Here is a 14,723-nt window from a genome sequence, read left to right as displayed (position 1 = left end):
ACGCACCCTGACCTTCAACTCCCTTGTAGTAAGGCCCACATATATTTTCAGGCATGGGCATTTTGCATAATAAATTACTGCTGTGCTGGAACAAGTTAACCGATGGGTAATCTGAAAAACCTTTTCACCGGTAACATCCATATTAGTGCAGCCTATGCATTTCCCACAGGGGACAAAGCCCCATTTGGGTTTTCCAATCCCAGGAAAGATTGGAGAAGTCAGTTTAATGTAAAGGCCTTTCACTAAATGATCTTTCAAATTTCTAGATCTTCTGGCCACCACTGAAAGGCCCGAAGTGGCATATTGCGCAACAATCGGATCCGACAATAGTACTGGCCAGAATTTCTCCAGGAAAGCTTTTATCTCAGGCCATCTGGAATGATAGCCTGTGATGAACCTCACTTTGTCATCCTTGGATTGCTGTTTCTTGGAGTAAAGAAGATCAGATCCCAGTTGGATTATGCCAGGTCTGCGCATGCGCTATTAGTTCATTCAATGCCGCTGACATTTATCCCGCAAATATCGAGGGATCTGCCGGCATCATCACGTGACTGGATGGTTGGTCACGTGACGCATCACGTCACGAACATGCGGTCTGCTCTGTACAAGCTTTTGTGTGTATGGCCCAGGTGTGTGTAGGTTATAATTATATTGAGCAACATGATTGGTCACTATGGATATTTATTGCTTGTCCCACGGTGATGACGCCACCCCCAGACGAAGGTTCGACAAAACGCGCGACGGGGTTTGGCGCCATCCCGGAGGAGGCACGATATGGGTTATTGATTCTGTCTCTGTTATGATTTTCTATTGCACTTGCACTTTATATAACTCTGGATGAATTGTTGGAACAGCGTGAATTGATGCCATGGTGTCCTCCTCTGGTAGATGTCTCCCTTTTCCCTCTGCACTTGTTTTTATTGTAATTTATTTTATTCTAATAATTTTGCTAATAAATATAACATTTATTCCATGCTGCCTGGTAGTTTCTTGCATAGGTTTTTGTCCCCAATCTGAGTATGACTTTGGAATGTGGGAGGAAACTGGAGTACCAAAAAGAAACCCACACAAATAAGGGGAGAGCATACAAACTCCATGCAGATGTTGTCCTTGGTCAGATCCCAGAGCTGCAAGGCACCAATGCTAACCGCTGAGCCACCGTGCTGCCCAGTTTGCCATTCAGTTCCGGACCTTGGCTTCTGAATTGCCAGGCTCTTTTTGCAGTTTTCTGGGATGGTCTGTCAGGTTGCATAAAAGATGAAATGGCTGGTTGTGATATCGCATACACCCTGGATTACCTGATTATCCTGGCTACCTGAATCGATACCCACTTCAGAGAACATGCCATGAAATCTTTATATTAAAGGATAGTTCCCAGGTTGGTACCTACTTTCCAGAGACCTATACGTCTGTCACCTGCAACTCTTGATCTTTGAGTTTGTGCAACTGGACAAGATCCAATTGTCTGAGGAGAAGCGTCTGCAAAGATGCAAACATGACTTGCGGAGCTAAAGGCCACTAGGTGCAGTCCTGCCCTCTCAAGCTGGGGAAACTCCAGAGCTTAGGACCAGTTGGAGAGATGACACTAGGTGAAAGCCACCTTTCTCAAAAGTTAACTCTTCCTGTGTTACTAAACTGTGGTGAAATCCGGTTTACTGTGCACGCCTTCCTGGACTCTGGCTCGGCAGGAAACTTCCTGTATTCTATGTCCTGCCTGTATACTCGGATGACATCCTGATTTTGCAGGAAACTCCCTGTATTCTATGTCCTGCCTGTATACTCGGATGACATCCTGATTTTGCAGGAAACTCCCTGTATTCTATGTCCTGCCTGTATACTCTGATGACATCCTGATTTTGCAGGAAACTCCCTGTATTCTATGTCCTGCCTGTATACTCTGATGACATCCTGATTTTGCAGGAAACTCCCTGTATTCTATGTCCTGCCTGTATACTCTGATGACATCCTGATTTTGCAGGAAACTCCCTGTATTCTATGTCCTGCCTGTATACTCGGATGACATCCTGATTTTGCAGGAAACTCCCTGTATTCTATGTCCTGCCTGTATACTCGGATGACATCCTGATTTTGCAGGAAACTTCCTGTATTCCATGTCCTGCCTGTATACTCGGATGACATCCTGATTTTGCAGGAAACTTCCTGTATTCTATGTCCTGCCTGTATACTCTGATGACATCCTGATTTTGCAGGAAACTTCCTGTATTCCATGTCCTGCCTGTATACTCGGATGACATCCTGATTTTGCAGGAAACTCCCTGTATTCTATGTCCTGCCTGTATACTCGGATGACATCCTGATTTTGCAGGAAACTCCCTGTATTCTATGTCCTGCCTGTATACTCGGATGACATCCTGATTTTCTCACTTGACCTGACTGCATGCTGGAGACATGTACACACGGTTCTTCAGCACCTGGGAAAAAAACAGACTGTATGGTAAATCAGAAAAATGCATTTTTGATAGGGATGAGCGAACTCGAACTGTATAGTTCGGGTTCGTACCGAATTTTGGGGTGTCCGTGACACGGACCCGAACCCGGACATTTTCGTAAAAGTCCGGGTTCGGTGTTCGTCGCTTTCTTGGCGCTTTTTGAAAGGCTGCAAAGCAGCCAATCAACAAGCGTCATACTACTTGCCCCAAGAGGCCGTCACAGCCATGCCTACTATTGGCATGGCTGTGATTGGCCAGAGCACCATGTGACCCAGCCTCTATTTAAGCTGGAGTCACATAGCGCCGCCCGTCACTCTGCTCTGATTAGCGTAGGGAGAGGTTGCGGCTGCGACGTTAGGGCGAGATTAGGCAGTGATTAACTCCTCCAAAGGACTTCATTCAGAGATCGATCTGCAGCTGTGGATCATTGAGCTGCTGAAATTCAATTGCTCACTGTTTTTAGGCTGCACAGACCGTTTGTCAGTTACTTTTTTCTGGGGTGATCGGCGGCCATTTTGTGTCTTGTGGTGCGCCAGCACAAGCTGCGACCAAGTGCATTTAACCCTCAATGGTGTGGTTGTTTTTTGGCTAAAGCCTACATCAGGGTCAAGCTGTCACACCAAGTGCATTTAACCAGCAATAGTCTGTTTATTTTTTGGCCATATACTACATCAGGGGCAAGCTGCGCCCGTCACCAAGTGCATTTAACCCTCAGTAGTGTGGTTGGTCAAGCTGTCACACCAAGTGCATTTAACCAGCAATAGTGTGGTTATTTTTTGGCAATATCCCAGTCTAATTCTGTCACTAAATCCATACCGGTCACCCAGCGCCTAAATACTAGGCCTCAAATTTATATCCCGCTAAATCTGTCGTTACCGCTGTACTGTTGTGGCTGGGAAAGTTATTTAGTGTCCGTCAAAGCACATTTTTTGTTCTGGGTTGAAATACAATTCCCAATTTAGCAATTTCCTAATTTAGTGGTTCCTGCTATATCAGAGCTATTTGAAATCTATCCCTAAAAGGGTATATAATATTCAAGGTGCACATTGGGTCATTCAGAATAACTTCACACACACGCTACTGTGCATTTCCAAGTCTAATTCTGTCACTAAATCCATACCGGTCACCCAGCGCCTAAATACTAGGCCTCAAATTTATATCCCGCTGAATTTGAATACAATACATTGGGCCAAATAATATTTTTGTTGTTGTGGTGAACGATAACAATGAGGAAAACATCTAGTAAGGGACGCGGACGTGGACATGGTCGTGGTGGTGTTAGTGGACCCTCTGGTGCTGGGAGAGGACGTGGCCGTTCTGCCACAGCCACACGTCCTAGTGTACCAACTACCTCAGGTCCCAGTAGCCGCCATAATTTACAGCGATATTTGGTGGGGCCCAATGCCGTTCTAAGGATGGTAAGGCCTGAGCAGGTACAGGCATTAGTCAATTGGGTGGCCGACAGTGGATCCAGCACGTTCACATTATCTCCCACCCAGTCTTCTGCAGAAAGCGCACAGATGGCGCCTGAAAACCAAGCCCATCAGTCTGTCACATCACCCCCATGCATACCAGGGAAACTGTCTCAGCCTCAAGTTATGCAGCAGTCTCTTATGCTGTTTGAAGACTCCGCTGGCAGGGTTTCCCAAGGGCATCCACCTAGCCCTTCCCCAGCGGTGAAAGACATAGAATGCACTGACGCACAACCACTTATGTTTCCTGATGAGGAGGACATGGGAATGCCTAAATATATGCCAATTGACTGTTGCAGTGGTGGCTGACGTGAAGCCTGATTCTCTGCTATGACATGAAGCCAGATTGTCTGTTACGGGACCTCCCTCCTCTGCCTGGGTGCTGGGCCTAAATATCTGACAATGGACTGTTCCAATGTTGGGTGACGTGAAGCCTCATTCTCTGCTATGACATGCAGACTGATTCTCTGCTGACATGAAGCCAGATTCTCTGTTACGGGACCTCCCTCCTCTGCCTGGGTGCTGGGCCTAAATATCTGACAATGGACTGTTACAGTGGTGGCTGACGTGAAGCCTGATTCTCTGCTATGACATGAAGACTGATTCTCTGCTGACATGAAGCCAGATTGTCTGTTACGGGACCTCTCTCCTCTGCCTGGGTGCTGGGCCTAAATTTATGAAAATGGACTGTTCCAGTGGTGGGTGACGTGAAGCCAGATTCTCTGCTATGAAACCTCTCTCCAATTGATATTGGTTAATTTTTATTTATTTAATTTTTATTTTAATTCATTTCCCTATCCACATTTGTTTGCAGGGGATTTACCTACATGTTGCTGCCTTTTGCAGCCCTCTAGCCCTTTCCTGGGCTGTTTTACAGCCTTTTTAGTACCGAAAAGTTCGGGTCCCCATTGACTTCAAAGGGGTTCGGGTTCGGGACGAAGTTCGGATCGGGTTCGGATCCCGAACCCGAACATTTCCGGGAAGTTTGGCCGAACTTCTCGAACCCGAACATCCAGGTGTTCGCTCAACTCTAATTTTTGATAATAACCTCTGTGCACTTCATAGTCTGCTTTATCTCTGACTATGGCATAGAGATGGATCCTGAGAAGCTGCCTGCTGTATGTCACCCTTCAGGCCTCCATGCCATCCAGCGATTTCTGGGTTTCACTAATTACCACAGGCAGGTCCTTCTACACTTTTCTAAGATGATTGTCCCTATTTCTGCCCTTACTAGGAAGGGAGAGAATGTCAAGCAGTGGCCTACTGAGGCCGCATCAGCATTTCAGTCCCTCCTCGGAGACAATTTTCCATCATCCTGATGTTTCTAAACAGTTTTTTTCCAGAGGTGGACAAAACCTCCATGGGAGCTAGAGTTGTTGTTTCTCAAAAAAGTACCTTTGGCAAATTGAGCTCCAGTTTTTTCCATAAAGGCCTTCTCTGCAGCTGAACGTAACTACTCAGTTGGTGACAGGGAATTGCTCACTATCAAGTTGGCTCTAGAAGATTGGTGTCACCTGCTGGTGGGGGCTTGTCATCCAGTCATTACCTACACAGACCACAAGAACTTACCTTACTGGCCATCTGCTCAACACCTCAATTCTCGCCAAGCTCGTTGGTCACTGTTCTTTGCACGTTTTAATTGTATCTTGCATTTCCAGCCAGCTGACAAGAATATTAAAGCTGATGCCCTCTCCTGATCTCATGACCCTGCTGTTCAAACACATCATTGATCTCGCCTGTATTTTTTCTATAGCTCCTGTACAGCTGAGAGACATTCAACCTGGCAAAACGTTTGTTCCTGTGTCAAAGAGAAAACAGGTTTTGGCTTGGGGTCCTCAGTCCATGGTCATCGCTAGAGATGAGCGAATCGAAGTTGACGAAGTGGAATTCGATCCGAATTTCAGGAAAAATTCGATTCGCACTAAAGTGAAATTTCCTCACGTTTCGTGATAACTATTTACATAAAAAAAAATGGCTGCTGTACATGTTAGAACATGGAACTAAGAACTCTGGGAACGAGGGATCACCCACAATGCCCTGCATGCAGCCAATCAGCAGCCAGCCAGCCCTGTGATGTCACAGCATTATCCACACTATAAAAGGAGAACAGGATCCATTAGGGGAGTGTGCGTCCTGGGTAATAGGAGTGATTACTATTACACCTTTGGGGATCCAAATTGCTGTTATTCTACTGCGTTTAGGTTGTTTGCACTATATGATAGCTCAGTAATTCCAGCAAAGCTTGCTTGCTATTGGGGTGAAAGTGCTGTGTGATACAACCAGTTTTGGGGTGTACTAATAGGAAATCTAAGTACGTCTTATTAGCCGTACTGCAGTGAAAGTACATTATACAGCCATTTTTGGAGTGTATTAATAGGATATCTAAATATGTCTTATTCCGTTCTGCGGGGAACTTACATTGTGATACAGCCATTTTTGGGGTGTATTTATAGGAAATACAAGTACGTCTTATTAGCCATTCTGCGGTGAACTTACATTGTGATACAGCCTTTTTGAGGGTATATTTATGGGAAATAAAAGTACGTCTTATTAGCCGTTCTGCGGTGAACTTATATTGTGACACAGCCATTTTGAGGGTATATTTATGGGAAATAAAAGTACGTCTTGTTAGCTGTTCTGCAGTGAATTTACATTGTTATACATCCATTTTTGGGGTGTTGTGAGATAGTGACAGATCTCACAGAGGTGAGAGGCAAGAAACGGGTGGATATTGCGGTCCACACCCATATTCCACCACAGGTGAGACCAGCTGGAGGTGCTCGGGCTGGCATAAAGCACCTCCCAGGGTGTCAGTTTAGGGGAAGGAGATTCGTTGAGCAACAGGGTCCTGCTGGAGGCTCCGTATTAGTGGTCTCAGCTGAGCTGGCTGAAGGACCACGGGGCTAGCTGGAGCATTGGGGGACGCCTGGGCCACACTCCCCCATAAAGGTACTGGATGTGAGAACGTGTGTGAACAGGGCTCTGTACAGCCAGGCGGCTGTGGGACACTGGGCTGGGAAAGCCGCTTATAATTACCGTGTGCGAACGGTGCTTTAAGTAAGGTAGCTAGCTTGTAGATACCTTGTCTAGTTAGAGCTAGTGTTGAGCGCGAATATTCGAATCGCGAATTTTTTTCGCGAATATCGGCACTTCGCTAATTCGCGAATATTTCGAATATAGTGCTATAAATTCGCTATTTCGAATATTCGTTTTTTTTATTTTTATTTTTTTGTTTTTTTTTAATTGTTATATTTTTTCCTTTCCCACTTCCCTAAAGTTGTTCTTACCTGTCCTTTGGATTCCTGGCTTCCTGGCTGCTCCAGTCAGTGCCCGTTGCCGCTTCTGCCGCCTTCCGTGCTCATGGAGCGTCCCCATCTCCATGGGAACGTCTCCATATACTAGAATGTACTGTCGGATTTGAGAATTACGTTGAAATCGCAATTGCGATTAATATAACACGAAATAATCGCATTTGCGATTTCAACGTAATTCTCAAATCCGACAGTACATTCTAGTATATGGAGACGTTCCCATGAGCATGGAATATAGCATTACTAAGTAAAAATCGCAAATGCGATTATTTCGTGTTATATTAATCGCATTTGCGATTATTTTTTTTTTTATTTTTTTTTTACTATGGTTGGCTTCAATGGTAGAATTAGCGAATATGACGAATATATTCGTTATATTCCACAAAACGAATATACGAATGTATTCGTCATATTCCACAAAACGAAGATAACGAAGTATTCTGCGTCTCAGTTATATCTACCTATTCATCAACTTCGCTAATTCTAGCAATCATATAGGACAGTTTACTATAGAGACAGTTAAGTATAATTCGCTATGCGATTATATTACTTTGCTTTTTTATATAAATAGATTATAATAATTATCAGGTATTATAATTATTCTATTTATATAAAAAAAAAAGCAGTCATATAATCGCATAGCGAATTATACTTATCTGTCTCTATAGTAAACTTTCCTATATGATTGCTAGAATTAGCGAAGTTGATGAATAGGTAGATATAACTGAGACGCAGAATACTTCGTTATCTTCGTTTTGTGGAATATAACGAATATATTAGTCATATTCGCTAATTCTACCATTGAAGCCAACCATAGTAAAAAAAAGAAAAAAGAAAATCGCAAATGCGATTAATATAACACGAAATGATCGCATTTGCGATTTTTACTTAGTAATGCTATATTCCAGGGATCAGCAACCTCCGGCACTCCAGCTGTTGTCAAACTACGACTCCCAGCATGCTCCATTCACTTCTTTGGGAGTCCTGAGAACAGCCATGGAGGTGTGCATGCTGGGAGTTGTAGTTGCACCACAGCTGGAGTGCCGAAGGTTGCTGATCCCTGCTATATGCCATGCTCATGGAGCGTCCCCATCACCATGGTAACGTCTCCATATACTAGAATGTACTGTCGGATTTGAGAATTACGTTGAAATCGCAAATGCGATTATTTCGTGTTATATTAATCGCATTTGCGATTTCAATAGGAGAGTAGCCTTTAAGTTTAAAAAAAAAAAAAAATAAATAAATTAAAAAAATCGCATATGCGATTTTTTTAAATCGCATATTATTCGCGATTACTAGCATAATGACGAATATTCGATTTCGACGAATATAAAACGAATATTCTATCGAATATTCGCGAATTTCGTCGAAATCGAATATGGCACCTGCCGCTCATCACTAGTTAGAGCCCAGCCGGGCAGGTGTTTATTTTGTATGATTTATGTTTGTTTTTCTGAGGTGCCAAATAAAAGCGATGTTTGGAACTTAAACTTGGTGTTTGGCGAAAATACTTGTGTGAATGACCCCCGGAGAAGAGCTAACCCCCCACAGTGTATTTATAGGAAATCTAAGTACATCTTAGCCGTTCTGCGGTGAACCTTCATTGTGATACATCCATTTTTGGGGTGTATTTATAGGAAATCTAAGTACGTCTGATTAGCCATTCTGCAGTGAACTTACATTGTGATACAGCCTTTTTTGGGGTGTTTACTTTTAATTTCATTACATTTTTTTATTTTACAGTATGTCAGACAGACAAGTGACAGGCCGTTCAAAGGGAACTGACAGTGGCCAAAATGTTTCTGGCGCAGGCAGAAGTAGCAGCAGAAGAAGGGGGGTGTCAGCAGGAGTTGCAGCGACATGCCTGAGCTCCCACTGTCATCTAGCTGTCGTGTTTTGACCAGCAACCAGGCAGTGCTTTAATGGTTGACTCGATCTTCTACTTCTACATCAGACACCCCCAGCCAGGAGTCGGTGTGTTCCTCTGACACAACGCTTAGTTGGCATGGCCCGGAAGCAGGCCCTGTGCCCCCACCTTTCCTGAAACTTCCTCTGTCATTTTCAGTTCCCTCCATGTGCAAGTGTTTAATCTGATTGTAAAGAGGTTCCTGAAGTCTTCCACCCATCTGCAAGACATCCTGAAAATGGCCAGGAAAGTGAGCGTGCACTTCAGCCACTCTTACACTGCAAAGCACACTCTCCTTGAGCTGCAAAGGCAGAATGGCGTTCCCCAACATCAGCTAATATGCAACGTTTGCACCCGTTGGAACTCCACCCTCCATATGTTGGACCGACTATATGAACAGAGAAAGGCCATAAACGATTTCTTGATGATACAGGCGGACAGAGGTACTCCCCTGTGTAACTTCGATGTTAGCCAGTGGCAGCTCATGCGTGACACCTGCCATTTGCTCGGGCCCTTTGAGGAGGCCACTTTATTTGTCAGTTGCCAGGACTACGGGATGAACAACATCATTCCTCTGCTTCATGTCCTGGAACAGATGCTGTTAAATCTGGCTGGCCAGGGGACAGGAGACGTGGCGCCTACATCTCACGGCCACATGAGCCCTGTGGGGGCTGAACTGGAGGAGGAGGCCATTCGTACACAAGCAATGTGTAGAGAAACGGTTGGGTGGTTTTTCTGCACAGGTGACAGGAGAGGAGGAGTATGACCAGCCAGAGGAGCTACAGGACAAAGAGGCAGATGACACACAGTGGCAGTATGCAGTGGAGATGGAGGCAGGGAGTCCCTCCCAGTCACTTGCGCAAATGGCCCGATGCACGCTCAGTTGCTTGCGTAGTGATAGCCGAATTGTCACCATTCAGCAGAGGTATGACTACTGGCTCTCCACCATGTTAGACTCTCGCTACCAGACCAAAATTGAGAGAAACCTCTTCCGGTCTCCAGAAAAGGGTTCTGGGAGCTTGATCTGGGGCTCAAAATGTGCACTGGAGGGCTGAGGAGTGGAAGAACCTTGCCCTAACTCAAAAGAACGGAATTTATCTCCTAGCTCCTGCACCATCTGTGTCAGGTTAGAGACATGGTCAGTCAGGGTCACAAGAGGATTCATGATACAGTGGTTATTGGGCCTGTTAATCTGTAACGATCACGTCCACACACACAGAGGGGGAAGGATAGTGACCACTGCGCTCCACCCTCACCCCTGGCCCTGCCTTCTTGCCTCACGAGTCCTGATGACAGGGGACAACTGGACGACAGTCCCTTACTTAGGATATGTGCAGGGAAGACAGACAAGACAAAATACCGAACGTGAACGGACCGGGTCAGAACCAAGAGAGCTATGCAGTACAAAGGGTTAAGCAAAGACTAGTCAGGAGAAGCCAGAGTCAAATACCAGGAGAGTAGAGAAGTACCAGAGGATTCCGCAAAGAGTAGTCTGGTGGGAGGGATGCGCAGTACAGGAGGAGCAGGCAAAGGATCGTCAGGGAACAGGATCAGGCGAGTATTCAGTAGTCCAACAAATAGCCAGGAACCTAGAATTAACAGGCAACCTGTGGCCAGCAGGCTGGCTGTATTTATAGTGGGGTCTGAGGGTCATGTGACGTGGCCAGCGTCACATGACCGACTGACAGACAAGTCGAGCAACGAGTGATCAGCTCGGTGCTCAAGGAAGACCTAGGAGCAGGGAGCCTCCCAGCTAGCAAAGCCGCCCTGGGAACGAGGCCAAACACAGATGCTAAGCAGCAGGTCTGCGGCTGATGGGAGACCGAGTGCGCCTTTGGCGCCCCGTGATAGGGGGGCTTTTTTACAAACTGAACTACTATCCTATGTAGTCAGTTGGCTGCTGCCTATGTGCACCATCGCCCATCCTCATGGAGGTCTGACCGGGGGGCCCTCTGCGCTCACACTCCACTGCCATGGCTGCTGGGGGAGGGGGGCAGGAGCAGTACCAGCTCCATCAGCAGCAACCTAAGTCTAAAGTCTCTGATCTGCAGTTTTCTTCACCCGTCTAGTGAAGAAAGTACTCACCAGCAGCAGCAGCTAGACATGGAGCAGAACCTGAACCAGCAGGTGGTGGCATACATGGACTGCACCCTGCCACCTCACATCGAAGATCCCCTGGACTACTGGGCAGCCAAACTTGATTTGTGCCCGCAACTGGCCGAATTTGCCATGGAGAACTACTGGGCAGCCAAACTTGATTTGTGCCCGCAACTGGCCGAATTTGCCATGGAGAACTTGCCTTTCTACCCTAAATGTAGAGAAACTGACCTTTGTGAAGATGAAACAGGCATGGATCAGCCAGGATTTCCGCACACCAGTGCCTGATGCATCAGACTACATCATCCATGGTGGCACACCCAGACTTTGTCAAAAGAGATCTGTTTCTTCTGGCTACCTGTTTCAGCTACTATTCTGATGCTGCCACCCGCCTGATGCCACACACCTGCTGCCAGGTGATCCTACTGCCACCCAAAATCTTGTGCTGGTACTGGCTAGGCTTTTGCCCCCACCTCCCTACTCCACTGCTGCCACCTCGACACTCTGTTACTGGGGCACTCTGTGGTCTCCTCATGCTGCTGCCATCTCAACACTCTGTGGTCTCCTCATGCTGCTGCCACCTCAACACTCTCTCACTGGGCCACTCTGTGGACTTCGCATGCTATTCCCACCCTCCCCACTCTATGACGGGGCTGCCATTTTCCCTTTTTGGCCTTGTTGACATCACCATTTATTTTACCCTTCTTCTGATCTGTCAGAGGGATGGAAAAATGAGACGCACAACGGATCCTTTCTTTGGCGCATCAGTAAGGCCTGTATCACATGGTCCCTATTTTGTATTTGTATGGATATTCTCATGATTTGATAGCCCAAAGCAGGAATGGGTACAAACACAGAAGGCATGCAAATATTCTATTCACGTGTCATCTATGTTTTGGATCTACTTCAATACTGATGAATTACTGACCTAATGCTGACCGAGTGAAGGCAGATGCTCAACAGACAGGATCAGTTTTTTGGAGGTTGTTCTGAGGGATCAGAAGAAGGGCAAACTAATCAGTGACCTCAACACAAACCTTCTGCTGACCCCCTCTCCACTCTGTCGTAGGCTCTACTTGTATCAGCGTTTAACAGAACAAGTTCTGTAGAAATCTATGTGGAATCAGCTGACGGTGTAAAAGGAGTGCGCTCTTTCACGTTAAAGTAGGATCTTAGGCCGCTGCACGGTTCTTTATACCTGACGTTAACATTGACCTGTAAGAATGACTTTACACTTGAATTATTTGGTCAGTTTTGGCCCTATGTGAAGTGATTCTAAGAGCGACGCCTGTCATCTGCATGTCATACGGACTCACAGTATTATTTCACTACCACAGCAGACTCCCTATGTGTGTTACTGCAGGCACAGTGTTCTACACCGCTATACAGGCACAGTGTTCTACACCGCTATACAGGCACAGTGTTCTACACCGCTATACGGGCACAGTGTTCTACACCGCTATACAGGCACAGTGTTCTACACCGCTATACAGGCACAGTGTTCTACACCGCTATACAGGCACAGTGTACTACACCACTATACAGGCACAGTGTTCTACACCACTATACAGGCACAGTGTTCTACACCGCTATACAGGCTCTCTGCAGCCAGGAAATAGCTGTTTTTTAACGGATATAATCCAATCTTTTTGGAAAATTCAACAAACCGACCAAATCGAGCTTTTGAGAAATTCATCTCTAGTCATCGCCGGTCACCCTGGCCTCCTCAAGACTACCAATCTGATTACTCGGTCACTAGATTTATCACCAATCCAGCATTTATGGGACCAGCTGGGACATCAGCTTCAGAAACCTACTGTGTAGGATCTACAGACCCAGATGCAACATCTTTGTCCTGTAGAACAGATTTCAGTGCCACATGTATTTTCACTAATCTAGGGAAATTACCTGAGTATATCCAAAGATGCTCAATAACTGTGCCATGGGGTTTGTAGTGACGGGATGGAGGTCTCCAATGTAACCAACCAGCTTATCGTGCCTCTTATATGAATAGTTAGGAATTGCATCAGGCCCCCAAATCCCGGACATGATGTGCAGAACGTTATTAATAACTTTATTTATATTTCCACAAGAGTCAAACACTTGATAACCCAGGGTGACATTGGGGAGGAGATCTGACCTCCGGTTAACTTCATCAACGGCAAAAATAAAAGCCATCAGCTGCTCGTATTCTCTGTTATGTACACTGCGGGCAAAAGAAGGTTCACGTCAGGATCCGTTTATGGCAAGTAACACAGGGTTCTTCTGGAGACAGGAAAGCAAGCAGCTGCATACATTCTGCGACTCATGATGCAGCTACAGGCTTCTTTCCCTCCCCAAAAATGATGGCTGACTGCTGAATTCTACATACATTTTTTGAGCCTAAATGATGAAAAGATGCACTTTGTAATACTAGTATTTCTCTAAATGATTTTTGCAGAGAAGGCAACATCAGTTTTGTTTTCCTAGATCGTGTTCACAAAGAGTTTTTTCTTTGAGGATTTTGATGCAGACTCTGATGTTATCTGACGTTACACTGCGCTGGGGAAGAAAAAGTGACATGGTTATTCCTGGTGCGGAGTCTGCGTCGAATCCACCTTCGAACTTCCCATTGAATCATGTCAAAAACAGCATCAAAGACCGCATCGGACTAAAAACTGCAGCAAAAAAATACACAAAATTCGGAATCTGAATCCTTGTGTTTTTTTCAGCACAGAAAAAACTCTATGTGAACAGTTTTGCTTCTCCCTTAATATCAATACCTTCGACTTTTAAAGGAAGTAAAAGATATCAATAAGGCAATGCATTGTACAGATTTCCTCATGTTTTTCTTTTTGTGGACTGTGATAAACTCAATATGTTAAGGTTAGGCAGTTGTGCACTAAGAACTTCACGCATGTACAGTATGTCGAGTATGGCAGTTGTGCACAGCCGTACATTCAGTGTCCGCAGAGCACTGCTACATCCTTGTAGAAGACATCATCATACAGAGCTCCAAATCTGCTGCCTCTATTCAAAGTGGAATATTTCAGTTCTGCCTGTCCGGAGGTTACTCAATAGGAATTTACTGAATAAATCCATCTTTAGCCGAATGGTGGCTCCATGAAGGTAGAGCTTTATCACTTTTCTTGCATGTGAACAAAACATGGATGATTGAGCTTGGTATCAGAAACATCCATGTTTCATATCTACATAAAATGATTGAACAGGGAGATATTTTAGCACAAACAGGTGAAATGTTCTTCAATTACATATCAGATGGTGTCATTACTTACAATGTACACATTCGATGAGGACGGTGCGCCTTGCTCATTTCTGAAAAATGAATCTGTGTGACCATCGAATGTGCAGTGAATATCCCTCCGATGAAGACGTCTCCTTCCCGAAAATACTGGTACTCAAATAAATGTTTATAGATGTGAAGAACACATGGGTCCTGGACATCACATCTACAAATCAGAGCGAAAGGAAGAAACCAGGACAG

General features: G+C 45.3%; 1 protein-coding gene across 1 annotated transcript in view; it reads right to left on the bottom strand.

The window, feature by feature from the left end:
• Positions 1–13,548, bottom strand: part of LOC122924412 (vomeronasal type-2 receptor 26-like) — a 100,107-nt gene extending 86,559 nt beyond the window's left edge. Inside the window, exons 1-2 of the mRNA XM_044275476.1 lie at positions 13,535–13,548; positions 13,148–13,445 (exon numbers count right to left, since the gene is read on the bottom strand). Of these exons, the coding sequence (XP_044131411.1) occupies positions 13,148–13,445; positions 13,535–13,548 (312 nt within the window). The remainder of the gene's footprint in view (positions 1–13,147; positions 13,446–13,534) is intronic.
• Positions 13,549–14,723: the final 1,175 nt, after the last annotated feature.

The sequence above is a fragment of the Bufo gargarizans genome, chromosome 1 (assembly GCF_014858855.1).
Source record: "Bufo gargarizans isolate SCDJY-AF-19 chromosome 1, ASM1485885v1, whole genome shotgun sequence".
Lineage (NCBI taxonomy): Eukaryota > Metazoa > Chordata > Amphibia > Anura > Bufonidae > Bufo > Bufo gargarizans.
The sequence above is the reverse complement of the archived record's forward strand: the minus strand, read 5'-3'. Positions and strand labels throughout refer to the sequence as shown.